Genomic DNA, 23036 nt, shown 5'->3' with positions numbered 1-23036 from the left:
ACAACAAAATGTATGCTTTACGTGATAGACAGCAAAATGTTGCTGAGCGTGAGAGACAGATATAGAAAGAGCTTAAAATGCTATGCAGTACCAATGTGGTTTACACTGGTACATTGCTATTTCTATTTTTTTTCTTCAAGTACAATGTACTTTAAATAACTGACTGTCCAATGTACAATGTACAATGGCACCGCCCCGCACCACTGACTACAGCAGAGCTTCCTAGCAATAACTTGTTCAAAAAAAAGGGTAAACTTTAGCCACCCCGATGGGTGTATGGATGAATTAGCATAGTAATAGCACAACTCTTTTAAGAGTATACAAACATAGAAACAATTGTGCCTGTGCTGATATAAAACATGCATGCTAGCACTTGATGGGTTAGGAATTCGAAGGACTCTATATGGAACAGTCATGATTTATCACCACAGTCTTATGATGCTACCATCATTCAACAGTCGTCACAGGATTATCTGCTCATACAGCAAGAGTCTTTAATCTGATAATCTTGAAGCAACACAACAGGGGGGCATTTCATGAAGCGTTTTGGTCAGATATTTTTCTGACAAACTGTTACAAGCTACTGAAATCCTTGCATATGATTGGCTGGGAGCAAATTTGTCCCACAACTTTGTCGGACAAAATGCTTCATGAAATGCCCCCAGGTCACATCGAAGACACTCAAGATACATGTGAAGACTTTGCGCCTATTTGGGGACATTGCCCTTTTCGCAAATGTGTATATCAAAGTAATCCATGGGTAACTTTTTGTGCATATGGACTTTTGTGAGGAGGAAAGTGTACGGTAGCAAAGTCACCATCAACACCACTGTGCCCAGGAGCACTGTGGTACAGTGAATCAGTCACTGAATTTGCACAGAGAGTGTCTTTGGTTCAAATCCTGTTGGGTGCGTTCATTCTTGGACAGGATGTTTGACCTACAATGTCCCTCTCGACCCAGGTGTATAAATGGGTATCTGGCAATGCAAGGGTAATGATAATAGCAGGGCCATCTGGAAGAGCAGTGTTAACACCGAAGAGATTACCCTGGATGAATAACACCACATTATTATTAGTACAGGGGAACCTCGTCATAACAAGCTGCTTGGGATCAGTAAGATTTCTTTGTTATTTGTTATATTGGGTAGCTTGTCATATCGGGTATAAAAACAAAAGAATGTCAAAAAATTGGACCAGCAAAATTAAGTTACATCGAGTATTTCGCTATATCCGACCTCATTATTACAACTCTAGTCTCTCTTGCCTTACTGAGCAATCATAACTTTACATAAATCAGCAGCTATTCAGACTCACAGAGCAGAAAACAGCTAGAAAACTAAACTTTACTACTTGACTATTGGTGTACAGTACTTTCATCCTAAGTCTAATGCAAAATTATCGATATCTCCAAAAATAATCACTCTATGCATTTCATTATTTCCTCAAAAAAAAAAAAAAAAATGCCTACAGACTGTACAAATTGCCATAAAGTCACACACACAGAAAACTCCCTAAAAGTGTTCACACTGATCCCTCATACATGTATGTACTTCCTCAAAATACAAAGATTGCCTACTAAATAGCATGCCAAATGTATCGGTATCAGCTTGCACAAAATTTTCACAAAATGTTAAAGGGATCGTATAGTTTTGGTTGAGACCTAATTTCAAGTTTCTAACATTTTTTGGTGAGATAATGAGAAACCTCTTATGAAATATGAAAGATTATGTAATTCCATGAGGAATTCAACATTTATTTCATGAAAATTGGTCTTGAAATGGCTGAGATATCCAAAACATAGCGATTCTAAGAAAGTGTGGGACCCACCTTTTATTACGATCGCTTTGTTTTACTTTGTTTTTGGATGTTTCAGTCATTCCAAACCCGATTTTTATCAAATGAACTTTGAATTCCTCTTAAAACGCTATGCTCTGTACTAATTCATAAGTGTTTTCTTGGTATCTCGCAAAAACTTAAAGCCCAATTCTCATCTCCACCAATACTGTACTATCCCTTTAAAGACTAGTGGACATGAAAGGGTCCAGCTGTCTATGAGTCTAATGCAATCTACTGGTGACATAGAATACCAGGTGACTGCAAAAACTTTTGTATAGCAACATCAAATGCCCAAAACACTTGCATTCAGCTGTTGCTACCATGCAGTTGGCATAGTCCCAGTCACTTGCTTTATACTTGTAGTAAAAAGTCTTTTACACAACAGGGCTCCACACACGCAACATTGCAACTTGATACATGACCGCTTGTATGTATTTACAAAAACACCTGAAATCTTTTGCTGTGTAGAGTTTAATGCCCTTCTCTCTGGTAAACATTGAAATTAAAAACTGGGTCCCAATTTCATGCTACAGCCTTAAAGAGGAAATCCAGCCCAATAACAAGTTAGTCTGATGAAAAAGAGTAAAATTTTACCAGTCCAGCGGTAAGAGTTTGACTGAAATTGGATGAAAAATAAGGAAGTTATGAAATTTTGAAGTTTTGATAATTTCTCCAAAACAGTTTTTGTACAGTGGGTATGAATATGCACATGAGTGAGCTAACCATGTCATACCCTCACAATTTTCCATTGATCGTGTACAAAAAAAATGACAAAAATTCTGTTTCTGTCATTGAAGCCTGAAACATGACGTTATTTATGGTTGAATAACTTCAGAATACAATGTAGTAATCAGTTAGATAATATGAGGATTTGAGCCTTGGGCATAATTGCGTTTGAATGAAAAACTGGAAATTTCAAAATTTTATGTACAAACTACAGTGCGTATTAAAAAAAAAGGTAATCCAACTTTGGAGGGCTACTATCTTATAATTATCAGCTATGGAGAGTGCAATGTTGGTTGACAGGAAAGGGGAACTCCTCCTCTTTCCATTGATACCTATTTATGTTGATGAATGTCATGCATGACTGAGCACATGAACTTTAAAGACAACAATGACAAATTGCACGTTTTCCAAGTTTGCATGTTACTGTGAAGGAACAATGCATATCTCACTGCATGGATGAGATCTGTCAATGGAGGTGGTCGAATCATCAGGCCAGCCTGCATGACTGCAGGTTCGTGTTAAGGGTTTCTTCTAACCATTTATGGTTCATAGCCTACAACATGGCCACGGTGTTGTAAACTTGGTCCTTCTCATAAAGGCTAAACCATTATCCATTTTTCTCTCTTCACATTTAAGACATGGTTTGTCGCTGCCAGCTATGTGTTGAATATGAACAGAGAAAAGGGATTGTGTGGGTTGACCTCTGTGGGAGTGACTTTAGTTATCCAACAGGTGGCCATCTTAAAGGTTATGAACCATAAAAGGTCAGGAAAAACCCCTAAACACAAACCCTAAACACAAATCTGCATTCGTACAGGCTGGCCTATTTGGCCACTTTCATTGACAGATCTCATCCATGCAGTGAGACATGCATTGTTCCTTCACAATAACACACAAACTTGGAAAAAGTGCAATTTGTCATTGCTGTCTTTAAAGTTCATGTGCTCAGTCATGCATGACATTCATCAACATAAATAGGTATCAATGGAAAGAGGAAGAGTTCCCCTTTCCTCACAACTAACACTGTGCTCTCAATAGCTCATAATTATGAAATAGTAGCCCTCCAAAGTTGGATTACCTTTTTTTTGATATGCACTGTATATGGTAGGTTGTGAGGGAATGACATGCTCACTTTGCTATTTGCATATTCATATTGACTATTCAAGAACTGTTTCCCCCAAAAATAGCGAAACTTTGAACTTCCTTATTTTTCATCCGATTTCGATGTAATCTATACCGTTGAACTCATAATATTTTACTCTTTCTTATCAGACTAACTTATATTTGGACTGGATTTCCCCTATAATGCTGATATTCAAAAAAGGAAGATGTCTTGATGTGTAAGTGCAAGGGGCTAGACATTATGTGAACTAGACGTAGATGTAGAAGATATTTCAACTTACATTTGAAACTACACTGTACTAGCTAATAATAATGATACCTTGTTGCTAGTTTTTATATAGCACATTTCAGACTTTTTCAGAATTTCAATGTGCTGCTACACACACAGTCAGCCTTACCCTGATCCTACATTTCCATAGATCGCAGATTCATTAACGACACAAATTAAAGGTGCACACCACACTCAGTCCCTGTGAGACTACCAGACTGATAAGATTATGAGTGCCATTACATGTACTATGTACATCTCCAATGACTACCAGTATTGATTAAATTTTTATTATGTGTGTGTGTGTGCATGTGTGTTTTCTTTTTCGTGGCTTGTAGTCGATAATTCACCAATACTTTTGTAGGATAATTTGCATCAAAGGTTTCATTTCCTGTCACAACCCTGCAGCACAACTGATCTAGAGATTTAACTTGAGTAAGAGAGAAAAAAAATATCTTCACGAAACATCCTGAAAAAATTATTCTACCATCACTATGTCTATTGTTTTGTCTTTACACAATGAAACATTGAGACAATGGGCAGCTTTAGATCTGCGATGCCAATTCTATGACACGCCTCCTCCTGGGTTGAACAATGTGAGCTCTCATGGAAACAGGTGTCTCAAATATGCGCTAAACAACATTATTTTAATACCCAATAGGTGCATCATAAAATTAGCATAGCAGATCTAAAGCTGCATAATATGCAACAACAGAAGGCAAAACTAAACTGATAACACATTACTCAACAGAAAAAATAAATGTGCACTATTTGACCTCTATCAAATTACTCTAACATATTTTTTTTTTCTGCCAAGACTATAAAAACAGAGGACACAATTCATTCATTCCTAACATGATTCATTGTCCAAACTTTGATGTTAACTACGACTTGTTCTTTCGCACTTTAACGAGGAAAATCTTTCTACACCCTAGAAACCTAACTTTTAGAATACCAAATCGTCATCGTCGCTGTCAGCGTCGTCTTTCTTGCCGCGGTCACTCCCAAGGCTTGACCGCTTGCCGCTCTGGACTCTATCGAGTGGACTCTGCGAGACACAATTTGTGGAAGGGGAAAGTCAACATCAATGACATGAAAATGCTTTGATAAACCTTTAAAAGCCATTCGAAAACAAAAACGTTAGAAGAGTCATATGAAATTCATCAATGAACTAGCCCAACAGCTAGTGAGAAACAGCTGAAAATGATGGCAACAAGTCAAAGTTCTTCATGACAAGTTGAGATACAGGCATTACTTAGTATGTAGGGCCATTTGTGATACAGTTGGGTGCAAACCTTTTCTGATTTTTTTTTTTTTTTTGTGGTAAATCTTCAACAATGTTAATATGTGGCTAGGTCAACACAGATTTCTCGCACAAAATTATGTTAAAAGTTGAGGAACATCCATGAAAACAGAGATGCAATTATCTGCTTGTTTATATTTTTTTTTTTTCAATACAATGCACATTTTGCATGCTCTGGAAAGAGTCATTTCTATCGATAAACCATTAATCCACTTACACATTTTGTTAGCAGTTTGCAGAATTTATGATAACTGCACACAAACTAAGCACTGTAAATGTGACAATTAAGTCAAGTAAATGCATTTTGAAGCCTTTTTTTTTAAATTCTGTTTATTATCATGACACAAAAAGTAGAGCCTCACAGCAGACTGTTGCTTATAGTTTGTTCTAAATGGACTGAAAAAGACCAGATAGAATCTATCTATCTCCAAACATTTCTACCACTGCAGTATTTCCTGAAAACCTGTCTGCGAATACACATCTCCTTTGAAACATAATCATTTGTTTGTTTTCTTGGGTGGGTGGCTTGAACACTACATGAATTGCAAGTCTCTATATCCCATTGAAAAAAGACATTCAGGATTTCCATATTGCCCAAAACTTAACAGTTTGCGAGTCAGCGATCTTTTCAAACATGTGATGAAAATGTGCCCATAGTAATTCTATAATCTGAAATGCCAGGTGCCATATTTGACAAATACTCTTTAAACAGTCACCACTGTAATGGCATATGACTTCTCTGCAAGAGAAGTCATTCAGATACACATAATAATAAGCGTGATTATGTGAATGGTACAAAAACAAAAAGGTCAGATGTGTTGCATGGTGTTAATCATGAAGCAGGATTGTTATGTTCTATGGCTGTTACGGGAATGAGCTGCGAGTCAATGGATGAGTACAATCAGGTTCGTGGATGTGAAATGCATACAAGTTGCAGGTTTGTGCTTCACAGAATGTTAAGAATGAAAGTAGCATACTAAAAAAGATGTTGCACAAATCAACTGAATTCATACTCTGCAGAAAAAAATGGGCTGTCATTTTTTTTGGTTGTTCCTTTTTTTTTTTGTTTAGCTGGAGCTGCAAATGAACTGATCAATAATTTGACAAACTTTGTACACTGAGAGATGCACAGGTACATTTTTCACATAAGTCAACAAAAACACAGGTCGACTTGTGCACTCACTGAACAATACCAAACTTGACTTGCCAACACTGATATTGACATTTCTTCCCTGCAATCTAGTGATTTGAAATAATGTCACTTGGAAACTTTGTGTGTGTGTGTGTGTGTGTGTGTGTGTATGTGCAGAATTTCATGTCATTTCTCTTATATAAACATTGTATGATTAAAAAAAAAAAACCCAAATATATTGTACTGTATGTTGGAAAAGTGAGTCAGCAGCACAAGAAAGAAGAATACAGCTGCTTTGTTTTTGTTGTTGGTAATATTAATATCATTGTCAAAATGGATTTGATATTGAATGAAACTCAAATAAAGAATATCATTAAAAAAAAAAAGTGTGTATAAATTGTAGTAACAAATGTCTTTGCTACACCTTCCAGATGGGGTGTACAATACCGTATGTCCCCCCCCCCCCCAAAAAAAAAAAAAAAAAATACAAAGGTACCCTCTGCAACGTTAACTTTAAAAATAGTGAATCAATCCAAACACAATTTCAGGGTATGAAACTATAACTCATTGCCCATATCGTACAGAACACCCCATTTAATTTGCTGCAGTGGTCAAAGAGAAATGAGGATTTTTGTAGAGCATGTCAGGAATCCCTTCCCTCCAAGTTCTGTCTATTGTGTTTACACATTAATATGCAGTTCCAAGAGCATCCAAGTGCCAAACTTGGAAGAATCAGACTCATGACATGCTTTTACAACAATCCACATTTCTCTGTGACCGCTTAACCTAATTGAAGGGGTTTTCTGCAAAATAGAGCTAAGATGTTATATTTTAAGACCCTGAAGTTGCATTTAGACAGTTTAATCTTTTGGGTGTTATCAATGCAAAAATCTGATTGATTTTTTTTTTGGACATACTGTATACTACATTTTACAGCAGAGTGCAGTCATTATGAATTTGGTCCAACCCACACATATCTGTGCAAGCACTTAATTTTTAGCTTACAGTCCGGAATTATTCCCAAATTTTATGTGAATGGAATGATTAAGTCTAGTGATACAAGTGAAAAAAAAAAATTGAACACATCAAATTTCTTTTCTCAAAGCTCTTACAGAAAATTGACATCCTTATTATCTCTACAATTGCAAAACACCCAATTAACTAATGCAACAATAATGAAAATGACTTTGTTTATATGACATAATAGCACAAAGTATATCACATGTAGACACATTGCTTGTATCTTTTATGGAAATGTTCAAATCCACCGAACTTCCACAGATTCACTGTCACAAAGATTTGAATGGAGAATGAGAATTAGAAGGAGATGCAAACATACACGTGACGAGAAGTGGAAATGGAGCACGGCATGGTTAGTGGCGAACGGCATTAGAAAAAGCCAAATCGCTTGGATTTCGCTTCACGCTTAGCGGAGGCCGGAGGGGCTCTCACAGTGACGACGATGTCGTCATCGTCGTCGTCATCGTCCTCGCTGCTGCCCTCCTCCAGGATGGTGGACGACAGGGAAGGTTGGAATGTGCGTGGATTGCTCTTTGTGGAAAAGGAGTTAGTCTTGGGATAGAGAGAACGTGGAATGGTAAGGTAGATAAAGGAACGGACAGAGATAGACAGACAGACAGACATAAAGTGAGGGATAGAGTGACAGTGTGAGGAATGAATAGAGTGGTGACAAGACATACAAGTTAAACAAGTTAAAGGGATGGTGTAGTTTTGGTTCAGATTGGGATTCAGGTTCTAACTCGTTGCCAGATAATTAGAAACCACTTATATGAAATATTACAGAGAGTACAATTCTAGAGTAATTAAAAGTTTATTTGATGAATATCGGTTTTGAAATGGCATAGATATCCAAAATCAAAGCGTTCCTAATAAAAGGTGGGACCCACCTTTTATTAGGACCACTTTGTTTTATTTCATTTTTGAATATCTCAGCCATTTCAAAACCGATTTTTATCAAATAAATTTTTAATTCCTCTAAGAATTGTATGCTCTTCAATATTTCATATAAGTGGTTTATAACTATCTGGCAAAGAGTTTAAACCTGAATCCTCATCTCAACCAAAACTACACCATCCCTTTAGAGCCCAAGTATACTTTTGGCACTGCAACAGTAAGATAAACACTCAGTATAAAGGTCCTTGGGGCTGGGAAATTTTGTCTGCTTTATATCAAGGCACTTGTTATATCAGGGGCCAAAGACAACAACAGCACACACAAAACAGAAAATCTGTTGCATCAGGACCAAAGAAGAAAGTTTGTTATACCAGGTACTTCATAGCATCAGATCTCTCTCTACAGACTTTAAATGGTACATTCTATTGAGATCTACAAACATTTTTTCCCCTGGGTGGTCGATTACAATTATATCCTGCAAGCTCACTGACCATCAGGGGGACTAAAAAAAAAACAACCATTAATAATAAAGAATGACAAACTAAAAACTATAGACTTTAAAATTGATTTAAATTGATATAGGAAAGTAAAAATTTTGATCTTTCATGATATTTTTCTTCTTCTATGTCAGGTATCTTAATAGATGTTATTTTATGACTGATATCAAACATCGGCAATTAACAGCAGTGCTTTACCATAATTTTGGGGCAGTTTCTAAAAAGCTATACTTGGGCTTTCACGACAAAATGTTAAAGAGGTTACTTTCATATTTATGAACACAGTGAATTAATCTTTTTAAGAATGTTGCATTGTGGGAGTACAAGAGTGACGTGGAGGTATATCAAAAAATAAATAAATAAATAAATAAAAAAATGGGCAAAAAATCCCTCACTTTGAACCTTTGATGGTACTGCCTCTTTAATACCATATAGTCTGCAGTCGAAAACTGCTCATGTGGTGAATTTTTCTTTTCTTTTCAGAAGAACTTTGCTACTATTTAAAACATTACCACATGAGTTTGAAGCAAAGATATAATCAAACAAAGAGCAAAGGTTAAATGTTGTTAAAAAAAAATAATGATGGTTATGTTTTTAACTAAGTCTTTGTTATGACAGACACGTACTATCAATATTTTCATTGGTAACACGAGACGAGTCTGATTGTTAACAAATGACATCAACCTGACATAATTTTTGCAGATTAATTCACTTATACAAAATGCACATTTTTGTACGACAGCCATTCAGATTTGTCTTTACCAGACATATTAATCAAGGCTACTGGACGCGATCTGCAAATCGGAGCCAACAATCTTAAAGCAGTTCAGTGGAGAATGTAGCCGCAAGCTTTAGCACACTTCGATACACACTCAGCTTTGCAGGGGTAGTAGCGGAAAAGCTCGATATGAGGTAATTTTGTAGAGTAGCATTTACGGAACCAAATAAAAGAGGCATTTTAATCCCTTATAGCCTACACGCTGTACACTAAATACATCAACACACTTCTTTTTATGCCTCCGCAACGAAGTGGCCGGAGGCATTATGTTTTCGGGTCGTCCGTCCGTCCGTCCGTCCCGTTTTGTTTTTGTCGATATCTCAAGAACCGTGTGGTGGTTTTACATCAAACTTGGTATGAGGGTATATCCTTGGGGGATGATACTTTGTGTGGATTTTAGGGTCACAGGGTCAAAGGTCAAAGGTCACAGGTTTATTTTGTGGAAAAAAAATTGAAATTTCATGTTTTTCTCCATATCTCGCAAATGGTTCAAGGTATCTTCATGGAACTTAGTATATATGCTTGTACCGATGGGCAGTGATTATCTAGGGAAGTTGGGGTCATGGGTCAAAGGTCAGGGGGTCAAAGGTCAAGGTCAACTCCTCAAAATATCACTACTTTCCTTAAAATGCAATAGGCTGAAGGTTTTTTTTTTAAAACTTGATGTATGGCATGTATTACCCAACATATATTTTTGGGGAAGTTTCTTGCCAAAAGGTCAAAGGTCAAAAGGTAAAAGGTCAAGTGAAAGTGCTAAATTGCACTTTTTCCTCCATATCTCGAAAGTAACTCAAGGTATCATCATGAAACTTACATATTTATGCATGTTCAACCTAACAGTGATTCTCTTTGGAACTGTGAGGTCAAAGGTCAAAGGCCAGGTTTAGATAATGCTATTTTCCCATTTGATACTGAAATTATACTTTTTCTCAATACCTTGAAAATTACTCAATGCATAAACTTATAAAAGGGTCAAAAGTCAAGTAAAAATCATCAGTTCCCCAAATACCTGCACTCTGACATTTCAATCATTCATCCAATTGAACCTAGTTATAGGAAAGTGAACATTCAGCACATTTGTGTCAAACCTGTCATTTTAATATTTTGCCAATTGTGTGAAACTGTCATCACACATTGTCAAGACATTGTACTATAGACCTATTAGGAGAACCATGCATTATGGCGGAGGCATATCAGTAGCCGTAGCGATATATCTAGTTTCTTTTTTTTTTCCTGCCTGTTGTCAGTTTTTTAATTTGAGTTGAGTATACATCGCATACACATGATCATATTATTGAAGTGGGGGTGAGTTGGACCCTTAAAGAAAGACACGATGACCACAGGGTTTAAGTTAGTGAAACTGTGTATTACACCTTGTGCATTTTTGAAAGCAGATGAAATGTAACTAAATAAACCGAGGCAAATTAGATATACATGATTGGATGGGGTAAAGCACAAATGCACAATTTCAAAGAAGATGAAATATATGTTAGTTCAATGCATACCTGGAGAATTCCACAATAATACCGGTAATTAATACCTTAACCAGCACAAGAAATTGAAGAGAGTCAATATGAGGGACAAAGGATTTAAACTCATGAGAACAATCACCACAAAACTGGGACACATACAGTGTAACTGCGCAATGTCAAAGTAAATTTTTGCAGCACTTTTCAAACAAAGTCTGAAATTCTCAACAACAACAAAAATCATGACATGACCACAAAGGAGCGTTTACACTTAAGTTATCTTCAGTGCTGTTCACACGAGTAGTCTCTGTTTGATTGTCATGGGGATGCAATGCAATGCTATGGTATCTAAATATCGGAATTATTGTATGCCATTCCCATCTATGACTTAATGTGGAGGCTCAATTACATTTCCAATGGCCCACACTAAGAAAGTGCTGACTGATGTTAATCAAACAGATTTCAATGAGACTGCTCTTTCCAGGTTTTGTGGTGACAGTACACAGAGGCCGTAAATTAGCTTCCTAGAACCAAGCGTTTTGGGTGATTCAGTGAGTTCAATGTACTTACCCTTCTCCCTTTGCTTCCTGTAGTGAACAAAAATACAAAAAAAAACATGGAAAAACAAAATACTGTCAGGTAAAGTTCATTTTCGTATTGTGCAGTGTGTATCATGCAAACTTAGCTTTAGTACGATAACCTTTTCATAATACTTGCAGTGGACATGTAATGTAAAGAACAACACAAAATATTGAGATACAGCTGCAATGACATAATGAAACGGGCATGGATCACTGTCAAAATGACAAAAAAATGGATGGCAAATCTCTGATTGTGAGAGAACAGGTATTCAATCTTCTACAAAACCTTGAGGCTATCAATCTCTATACATATATTCCATACCTGCCAACCCTGAATATCAATAAGTACCTGCGAATAAATGAGATTCTGTCCCCCCACCCCCCCCCCCCAAAAAAAAGAAGAGAAAGAAATACTGCAAATATATAAAGTTTCACTTTAATATCTCCCATACACCACTACAAGCGCATGATCACAAAAATAGGAATACACAGTGGAATAACCTTTCTTCTCCCCCTCCCCCTCCCCTCCCCCTCCCTTCCCCCCCCCCCCCCTCACCCCCAGAAGGAAAAGATTTGATTATTCTAATCAGATAGGAACAGTTAGCAGGTATGCTACTCAAACCAGATGTTCATCAGGTTGCTCCACCAAGGACTAATACAAACAGAATCTCAATATCAGATGAGGTTCCTTATCCCAACATATCCCCAATGACTCAGAGCCCAACTCAAGGGCCAAAGAGCCATGACATTGTAAAATTGACTAAACACAACGGTATAGAAACTTTGTCCCACTAGTGACATTTAACCCTTTCTGCGTCATTGACTTTGGACAGCGTTACAGTGCTATGGGGTTTTCTGTGTCAATCAGGGGGGCATTTCATGAAGGAACTTGTCGGATAAAATATCTGACAAGTCAATTATATCCGACAAGTTTTGAGAAATTCTTTAGTGTGATTGGCTGATTTCTCTGAACTTTTTGGATATAATTGACTTGTCGGACATTTTATCCGACAAGTTCCTTCATGAAACGCTCCCCTGCACTCAAAGCACACAAAAGGGTTAAACTCAAGAGATAGATAGAGTCCACAAAGAACAAATTTCTCACCTGACTTGCTGCTCTGCTTGGAGGCGACGCTCCTCTTGGAAGCTGATGACATCACCAGCGAGTCATCCGAGTCTTCGTCTGACTGCACAGCCTTCTTTGAAGCTGAAAACCAGACAAATCAGGTCATTTAATCATTGTTTTTTTTATTAGCACTGGAGTATCTTATTGATAACTATCTAACAGTAACCATGGTAACACATAACTGCACAGTAAAAAAAAAAAGAGAAAATGAGAAATACTTTGTAACTGCCTGAATTGCAAAGGGGCCAGACTCAACTAGCATTCATGCTATTTTTTCCCTATTATCCTTGCTTTTTCCATGTGACTGCAGATTTGTAAACGTGTGAAATAATCATTATTGCATTGGGTGATGAATTCAAATTAATTCATTCATGCATTCATTCATTCATTCATTCATTCATTCATTCATTCATTCATTCATTCATTCACTCATTCATTTATTCATCCATCCACCCATCCATCCATCCATTCATTCATTCATTCATTCATCTATCTATTCATTCATTCATTCATGTGATCACTTTCAGCACTGCCTTAATGGTTACCATTTCAAAATATAAGATCTTGGTGTTGAGGTTTATGTAGCATGCAGGTGAGTACATGGCTAGAGTTTGCTCTTTTTTTTTATTGACAGACACTGATACAAAGGTGAAATGCCATTTGATTTAATTCTGACTCACATACTCTGTCTTGTGTATCCCCTACCTTTATCAACATTAATGAAGCATGTACATGCTCATATTTTGTCAATACCATATCCTGAAAAGACAAAAGTGGTATGTGTAGAAATTGCAGAATTTCCTTACCACTGCCGCTGCGAGTTGATCCAGCTTTACTAGAGGCCGGTCTTGAGCTGGACATGAATCTGTCCAGTCCACTCTTTGTCGAACCGGCCTTGGAGGATCGGCCACTATGGAATGATCTAGCCGACTCTGGTTCAGAATCTGACCGATTGGTGCTGAAAACAGGAAAACAACAACACACAGACAAGACACATGGTATAGTCACTCATTCAAACATATGGAAGAATTTCAAGTATTATGCACTATGTGCTATCTCAGTCCAGAATTGCTACCATTGGTATCATTTTTCACTTTTCTCTCTTTTTCCTTCCTTCCATTATCTTTCTGCCTAACACAGCATGTGCAGAATATTAGACAACGAAAGGAATCTCTTGATACTAACATAAAGCACTGTCTTAAATCATACATCTGCATCACCAAATAGAATATTTGTATCAGCCTAACCAAATTGGAGATCAAAGAACCTTCAACTTTCAAACTCCTAAACATCTTTTAGAGAGTGACTGCTTAAGTGTTTAAAGTCAATGAGCATCATAGGGAGAGAACAGGTGATGAGGAAGAGCAGACTGAGATGGTATAGACTTGGGGAGAGGAGGAGAAGAGATCCACCAGCTCCAGAGAACAGGAAATTTCCTAGATGCTGGGAGGAATGCACATGGGATACCCCTTAAAACATTGGAGGAAACAGGCAAAGGTAAGGCAGAACATGTCTAACATTACCCACATTGACCTAACTGACAGGACAGCAAGGAAAAGGGCGATCATGGAAATGAACCGTCCAAACACACAGAATGGGAAAAATGGACTTTAGACGATAATGACAATGCACAGCAAACCGCACAATACAACACTGTCACAAACTCATATAAAAGGAAAGCATCGCCTGAAGGTGGAGACTACTTACAATCTGCTGAGCTGCTCCTTGCGGGACCAGTGACCCCTGACAGCCGACTGGATCGTCATGGCAGCCTCATCCACGTCACTATCATCCTCCTCCTCCCTGGCTCGGTCACTCGCTGCATCAGTGGTCGACGGGGAGAAGGGCTCTGAGTTGAAGCGGTCCAGCAGATCTTTGCGGCTGTGGTGTCCTCGCATGGCGGCCTGGATGGTTGTCGCAGCCTGTGGAATGAAATAAACAAACACATTACCAACTGGAGAAGCACTCTAAAAATGCAGACCTCCGCCAAGCAGCTCATTTCAAACACTGCTCTTGTTCTTCCGTAGAGATTAGTGATTTCTACCCATACGTATGCACGCTGAAAAATGCCCCATTGCCATCCCAATATAGAAACCTTTTGCTACATCATCAATGCCAGCTGCACAGCGCGCCTCGCCCTCGACCAGAAACGTGAGCACGCATTCTAGTGCGCGTATGAAAACCTCAAAAATATGCAGCTTGAACTCCCACATTCATTGACCCTATCTGCTAAAATATCGAAAACCCTTCATAAAATCCATAAAAATTCCCGGATCACTACCAAAACTTAATCATCTGTTCCTTGTGTCATTCTCAGCCTTTACAGTAAGTTTCATCCAAATCTGTACACAACTTATAGAGTTATTTTGAACACGGACAAACAAACAAATGGTAACAAAAACATAACCTCCTCCCTTGGCAGAGGTAGAAATACAACCCTATGACTGGACGTGACTAACAGTTCATCTCTCTTTTGAAAATTCAAAACTGGTATCCTATGAAAATTGCCCTCTTGTGAGATAAACTTTAAAAGATAAGCAGTGTAAGACTGCTATGCATCATAAGGGGAAAGATTGACTTACCTCATCTAGGTCACTACTGTGATCTTGTTCCTAGTGAGAATCAGAGGAAATACAGAAACATTGCTATTAGTAACAGTCGGAGCCAGAACACAAGATCAAAGGTCAATCTAAAAACAGCTGAAAAAATTAAATTGTTTACAATTTTTTTTTGAAGGGGTAGGGGGTCAATTATCATATCTTTTCATGAGCATTTCATATTGTCATAGCCTGCGATTGAAATTCAGTGTGCGCAAAATTTCATTTATCATTTTCCATGGTTTCAGTATATTCAGCCACATAAGTTGTAAAATTGTGACACAAAATATCCACTGTAAATGAAAATGTGACCAATAGGCACAATGCACCAGTGCATACTCCTAATTTCTTTGTTTGTTGTTGTTGCTGTTGGTTGTTTTTTGTTTGTTTGTTCATTTGTTTGTTTGTTTGTTTGCTTGTTTGTTTGTTTGTTTGTTTGTTTTTTTTTTGGGGGGGGATACGCAGTAGTTGTAATGTTAAATTACTGTGTGGGAGCTTTCTTTTAATGACATCTATGAGTCACTTTCCAAAAAGTAGTAACTTACGCGCTGCTTGTGAGCTCGCCAGTTCTTCTGCAGGGTGCGAGCCGAGCGGTTCTGCCGCAGCTCTTCCAGTTTTCGCTCCCGCTCCCTCTGCTCCTCCTCCTCCCGGTGCTTTCTCCTCAGCGAGGCGGAGCTGCTCGCCCTGGACGCCTTCTTCTCACTCCGGTCACTGAGTCTGTCGCTATGTCTGTCACTATGTCTGTCACTGTGTCTGTCACTATGTCTGTCACTGTGTCTGTCACTATGTCTGTCACTGTGTCTGTCACTATGTCTGTCACTGTGTCTGTCACTATGTCTGTCGCTGTGTCTATCACTGTGTCTATCGCTGTGTCTATCGCTGTGTTTGTCACTGTATCTGTCACTGTGTTTGTCGCTGTGTCTGTCACTGTATCTGTCGCTCTTTCTGTCGCTGCGTTTACTCTGTAGAGACTCGCTGCTGGGGTGTCGTCTGAGGTTTCCATTCTGCCGTGGGGTCATGGACTTCAGGCTCTCCTTCAACTCCAGAACCTGCTTTTCTAATGCCTTGTTCTCATCCCTGTGGAGTGATCATGAAATTTGAAAGAAGTATGGCATGGGAAACTCAGCGCGAGGGTGTGGAGTAGGGTTCACGTACATGTATGCATATCCCTTTGTGTTTAGCAATGTAGTAGGGTTAGTCCTGGGCCACAGCCATCTGGCCTAAGACAAGATCGGTGCAAACTCCACATGTTGCGGGCAAACCATGTATGAAGAAGTATGTGTATGTGTAGTAGCTGCCCCCATGGGGATATCTATGTCAGTTTATACCCTCGCGGGAGACAATGAAGGGATGTTCCTGCAAAGCCTCTTGGCAGCTCCAAGCCGCAGCTGAGTCTAGTAGAACTCCCCATGGCCATAAACTGGCTTGTCTGGAACCATAAAGTCTAAAGCCAGCAGTTGAGAAAGAAGAACTGGAACCATACAGCAGCAGTTCTTTTCACTCTTCTGAAATACTGCATTACACAACATTTCAAGGCGTGCAGGAGCAAAAAGCTTGGCCATGACTGCAGCAGCTGCCTCGATGCTCCCAGTATTTGATAATTTGTTTCTTTGCTTGGACTATACTTCGTACTCTTGATCATGAAACATATTTTTCTGATACAGACTTTTAAATAGAGGAAGACAGTCTGGATAAATAAATCCTTTACAATCCCCATCTGTGAAATCATAGTCATCACTTAAAAGAGTCAATGTATATTACAGTTTACCATAAAAAATTGCATGACAAACTATCAAATATACAACCCTACCCATCAGTGCAGCAAACTAATCACTGCAAAATGAAGTCAGACAGATAGATATCACATTTTTCACTGAAGCAAATAAAGCGGTGAGCCGGCTAATGTGGGCTGCTGAAGATTGGATTTTTTTTTTTGTGACATAAGAGGGCGACAGATGAATACAGATTAACCTCTGACACTTGGCACAAACTCACTCTAGCTGCTCCACTTTCTGCCTGAACTTGCTCTTGTCCTCCTTCAGCCGGCTAACGTCTTTCTCCAGTCGAGCCTTCTCACCCAAGAGCTCTGTCTCACGTTTGTCCAGCTGGTCCAGGCGATCGGAAAGGGAGCCAGAGAGGGGGATCTTTCCTGGGACATCTCCCTCTGACCGCTGTCGATCGTTGCGCAGACCCTTCCCTTCCAGACGGTCAACTTTCTGCAGGGCAGAGGTCAGAGAACCCATAGCAGAATGACAAATAAAGAGAGTGATTTTACTTCTCAGAATATTACCACACTAATCAAAACTCTGCAAAAAAAAACAAACACTTTTGGTACAAAATACTACTAACATTGTATCATTTAACAAAAGACACTGAGGAATGTGACCAAAACAGACAGGTTAAAGAGACAACACATGACCACTATGGAAGACCATAACAGAAGAGTATTATAGGTCTGACATATAACAAAGTATCTCTTACTTTAAGTATTTGCTAAATGACAGTACTCACTCCTGCCAAATGGCCTCTATCACTGACAATGACTCTGAAAGGTGATTTGAATATGTTCAAGTTGAAAGCATACATTTTAAAATGCACATACCTGCTGCATTTCAATGACAGCATTCAGAAGTTCTCGCCTGTTCATGTCCTCATAGTCTGGTCAAACAATGAAAAAACAAAAACAAAACAGTCAGATGAACAAGCTACTATCACAAGAAATCATCATGTGCAGTACTGAATTCTAATTTTGCAACATACTTTAGCTTCTTGCTATTACTCAAAAAGAGGGAATATAAACACTAAGAACATTTGTTTAATAAAGCTTTAAGTTTAGCTGACTATGTTCATTGTACAAATGTGAAGTATTCCATACTGTTGTCTGACAAAGCTACAGAAATGCATGACAAAGATGGTCTGTTGCCATCATTCACACGATACATTTACAAACACAAAGCCAGTTGTCTCTGATCGTACACACGATTAAAATGATTTTTTGTTGAAAGGAATGTATGATGAGGGGACGCATGCCAGCACACGTTGCAAACACGCAAAGATCACATAAAACACACAACTGGCGCTGGCTTGAGCAGAGAAGATGGTGCTGTAGAAGACTAATAATAGTTGAAGATCTATTACCAAACTGCGGGGGCCCGTTTCATAAAACTTGTTATCAGTGACGACTGCTACATTTCTATGACAAATCTGATCTCAGTGAATCAGATGCAAGGATTTCAGTAGCTTGTCACATCTATGACAACTTGTCACTGATGACAAGTTTTATGAAACGGGCCCCGGAAGTACTCACGACAAGAATGGCACGGTCATGTCACAATTCAAATTCAACTCTGATGCGTACAGCTCTTCTGCAGAGATCTACCTGCATCCTGTAAAGTTTGCCATGAACAATTATTTTGATGTCTTTTTTTGGCCATGGTGCAAGAAAACCACTACTACTTCAACAAGCGAAATGTTGCATGAGCATATGTGTAAGCAAAAGTAGGCATGTACAGAATCAGAGAGGCAGTACATCTACAGATATGAGTAATATCTTCGGAATTGGTGCACAGATGATGAAAAATTGAAAGAACAATTATTGTGTCTTTTGAATGTTACAATGAAGATGCAGGCATTCCATAAATGTCATATGATCAACAGGACAGACAACTAATCCTGCAGTGACCATCTCACTTACCTCTCATCTTCTTATCGCCTCTCACAGGACCGTTGTAAGTGGAGCTCTCATAGAGGGTCCGTTCCAGGTCCTGCTTCAGCAGTTTGTTCTCGCTCTGCAGCCTCTGTGTGCTCTCCGTCAGTCTCAGGATGGTCCCATTCAGGGCCTTGACCTTGGCAGTGGAATTGGTATCCTTCTCTGCAGTTCCTGGTCTAGATGCCCTTTTGAAAAGAAACCGAAAAGTGTCAATTCTAGTCAATCTCAACAATGCTTTTATACGAAAGCATGGAAAAATGCTACCAACAGACATTGAGAGCATCCTCAACTAAAGACCCAGTAGCAAGCTGAAACATAGGTGGCCCAATTGAACTGATTTTCATTTGCTGCCATGGCAGGTTATACTAGCCACATGTATCCAAGAGTTATGAAGAAAAAAATCAAAATGGGCATCAGTTTGGTTTGTCCAGTGAATAGATACACAGGACCTTCAGGGGCGGATCCAGGAATTCCGTAAAGAGGGGGCGCGTTTACAAAATGAAAGGGGGGCGCACGCACCCCTCCCCTCATTTTTTCTTTTTATTTCTTTTGTTTCAACAAAAAATAAAGGGGGGGCGTGCGCCGGTTGCGGTCCTCCCTGGATCTGCCCCTGACCTTGGAATCTACACCTAACAACTTCCAATGGGTTACTGGAAAAGTGGAAATTTTTGTGCATTTCGCAAAACCAGAAACTTGGGTGAAAATAAAAGCATGCTAATATTTTTGCTTGCCTTATGTTCCAGTAATTGTTGTCTTGATTCCGCGGGATTGAAAACAGGCGAAATTCATATTACCCGACTGAGTGCCAACAAATTACTCAAACAAAAATATCCACTTGTACAAAAATAGGGGTGTGATTCCATTTCTACTGAAAAAGGCAACAGAAAAAAAAACGACAATCAGGCTGAAATTACTCTCCTGTCCAGAATCACAGACATTGACCAATCACAAGTGTCGAAGACAGAGGCTGCACTTTGCATGTCATGATAAGCAGGCATACAGATACAATTATACAAGATAATGTATACATGCCAAAGTGCATTTTGTATGTACATTTCTATGCGTACACTTGCACTTTATTGTCGTTTCATGATTCTCCAAGAATCAGTGAAAGAACAGTAAGAGCAATTTTCTACAAGCATGAAATCAATGCGTCATTGATGTCAAAATTATAGTTTTGAATTAGATGCATACTTTCCCGTTTGATGTGTTTGTTGATATCGAAGTCTCTGAACCTGTGGAACGGTAGAGTTTGTGAAACAAGGTAAAGTAGTTCTTAGTGAATATTGATCATAGTGTTACATTTTGACATAAATATACCAGTGTACTTATGCATCAAAAAACATAATGAAATCTTTCTTCACATAGGACTTTCAACAAGACAACTCCAAAGCCTGCACTAAACATTCATGAAGCTTGGTTGACCTCGCAAGAACTTACACAGGCAAAACAGATTCAAGGAACAGACAAAACTAGACATATCGCTACAGCTACTGATATGCCTCCGCCATAATGCATGGTTCTCCTAATAGGTCTATAGTACAATGTCTTGACAATGTGTGATGACAGTTTCACACAACTGGCAAAATATTAAAAGGACAGGTTTGACACAAATGTGCTGAATGTTCACTTTCCTAGAACTAGGTTCAATTGGATGAATGATTAAAATGTCAGAGTGCAGGTATTTGGGGAACTGATGATTTTTACTTGACTTTTGACCCTTTTATAAGTTTATGCATTGAGTAATTTTCAAGGTATTGAGGAAAAGTATAATTTCAGTATCAAATGGGAAAATAGCATTATCTAAACCTGGCCTTTGACCTTTGACCTCACAGTTCCAAAGAGAATCACTGTTAGGTTGAACATGCATAAATATGTCAGTTTCATGATGATACCTGGAGTTACTTTCGAGATATGGAGGAAAAAGTGCAATTTAGCACTTTCACTTGACCTTTGACCTTTGACCTTTTGGCAAGAAACTTCCCCAAAAATATATAATGGGTAATACATGCCATACATCAAGTTTAAAAAAAAAAAAAACCTTCAGGCATATTGCATTCTAAGGAAAGTAGTGATATTTTGAGGAGTTGACCTTGACCATTGACCCCCTGACCTTTGACCCACGACCCCAACTTCCCTATATAATCACTGCCCATCAGTACAAGCATATATACTAAGTTCCATGAAGATACCTTGAACCATTTGCGAGATATGGAGAAAAACATGAAATTTCAATTTTTTTTTCACAAAATAACCTGTGACCTTTGACCTTTGACCCTGTGACCCTAAAATCCACACAAAGTATTATCCCCCAAGGATATACCCTCATACCAAGTTTGATGTAAAACCACCACACGGTTCTTGAGATATCGACAAAAACAAAACGGGACGGACGGACGTACGGACGTACGGACGGACGGACGGACGGACGGACGGACGGACGGACGACCCGAAAACATAATGCCTCCGGCCACTTCGTTGCGGAGGCATAAAAATGACATCAGATAGATACAGTAAACCACCTCACAAGAGGCACCGTAGCAAGTAACAGCCAATATATTAAATATTCCAGTAAGCTGGTCTGTTTCAATATGAGGGATGTTGATTGAGTTTCAAGGAGAGGGCTAAGTGGCAGACAGAAAAACATACTCAGATCTTGAGATACTAGTACCTGGTTTTGATTGGCAGAGCACAGTCACATTTGTTTGTTTGTTTTTTTTTTACTCCTTACAATCCCAAATTTCCATACAATAAGGCAGAAAATTGCATCTCTCAAACAATCAACTCTCATAATATTTGCATCTGCTATTTGATTCTGTGACACTTCACAGCATCGCAGTTCATGCCAAATTTGATAATGTCAACTCATGATCCCTTCCAATGACCCAAGCTCGACAGTACAAAAGGGTCAAAGGTCACAAATGTCACTGACCTCCTGGTAGAAAGACTCCATGGCAACCTTCATCTCCTCCATTCTGGTTCCCTTCATGTCATTCTTCAGCTTCCTGGTGGCGTAAACAGGTCATTAGATTAGGAGGATTTTCTGAGTATTCACAGGTAAATATTTTCAGACTTTGAATCTGTTTTTCAATTAGTACTTTTTCTCTTCTCTCACCTGCCTTCCCTTCCCCTTCTTACTGCCTGTACCATCATATTCTTTTGGTGTTTATTGCCACTTGGTCTAATATCGGATAGTCTACTTCCCAATTCATCTAACACCACTACCGCTAAACTCATTTGGACTACTATCAATTTTGTTTAATGTGTGTTTGGTCCAATCCTCACTTGGTCTAATGCCCAGTTTGGCTAATTTCATCTAATGACCAGATGATCTCATTGCAATTTTGAGTCCTTGGATTTTTTTTCCCCCACTGTGTCTAATAAACTGTGGGTATTAGACAAAATGGGAATAGCCTATCTGGAAGTAGACAAATTGGTAATGAGGCTAAGTGGCACTTGGACTAAATGGTCATTAGATGAACTGGTTGTAGACGAAACAGGATTAGACCATGTGGATGTACTTGAGACAAAATGGCTATTAGACCAAGTGGGAGTAGACCAAGTGATAGATCACTTTCTCTCGGCATGGTGACTTGTTCAGTGTCCATAACAGCAATCGCTTGCCACATTTCAATTTTAAAGATGTTTAACATTCAATTCAAAAGGTTGCATGCCATAACCTATCTGGATGAAATATGATTACAAATGTGTTTCATTGGTACTCACATGAGCTCTGCTTCTTTATCTTTGAGTGTCATTTCCAGTTTCAGGTTTCTCTGCTTCAGGCTATTCAGTTTCTGTATAAAAAAGGAAGCAAACAAGCATTTGAAAAGATACAAAACATCACATTCTATACTCACATGTCATTCAAACTTACAATGAATGGGGTTTGACCTAGTTGATTTTGAATGGAACAATGATGATATATTCTGTAATGCAAACATGTCCAAAATGGAAAAAATGTAGAAACAAGTATAC

At 38.6% G+C, this 23036-nt stretch overlaps 1 protein-coding gene across 1 annotated transcript in view; it reads right to left on the bottom strand.

The window, feature by feature from the left end:
* Window positions 1-4779: 4779 nt before the first annotated feature.
* The window catches only part of LOC139714810 (uncharacterized), a 30787-nt gene continuing 12530 nt past the window's right edge, over window positions 4780-23036 (bottom strand). The window contains exons 8-22 of the mRNA XM_071626465.1: window positions 22785-22855; window positions 21991-22063; window positions 20253-20293; window positions 19044-19243; window positions 17952-18007; window positions 17345-17565; window positions 15895-16426; window positions 15335-15364; window positions 14460-14674; window positions 13559-13710; window positions 13410-13427; window positions 12732-12833; window positions 11616-11632; window positions 7727-7959; window positions 4780-5000 (exon numbers count right to left, since the gene is read on the bottom strand). Coding sequence (XP_071482566.1) covers window positions 7777-7959; window positions 11616-11632; window positions 12732-12833; window positions 13410-13427; window positions 13559-13710; window positions 14460-14674; window positions 15335-15364; window positions 15895-16426; window positions 17345-17565; window positions 17952-18007; window positions 19044-19243; window positions 20253-20293; window positions 21991-22063; window positions 22785-22855 — 1911 coding nt within the window. The 3' untranslated portion in view covers window positions 4780-5000; window positions 7727-7776. The remainder of the gene's footprint in view (window positions 5001-7726; window positions 7960-11615; window positions 11633-12731; window positions 12834-13409; window positions 13428-13558; window positions 13711-14459; window positions 14675-15334; window positions 15365-15894; window positions 16427-17344; window positions 17566-17951; window positions 18008-19043; window positions 19244-20252; window positions 20294-21990; window positions 22064-22784; window positions 22856-23036) is intronic.

Source organism: Diadema antillarum, unplaced genomic scaffold (genome assembly GCF_040938485.1).
Source record: "Diadema antillarum isolate AM-2024a unplaced genomic scaffold, OU_Dant_1.0 seq00002446_RagTag, whole genome shotgun sequence".
Lineage (NCBI taxonomy): Eukaryota > Metazoa > Echinodermata > Echinoidea > Diadematoida > Diadematidae > Diadema > Diadema antillarum.
This window is presented reverse-complemented; position numbering and strand designations above follow the sequence as displayed.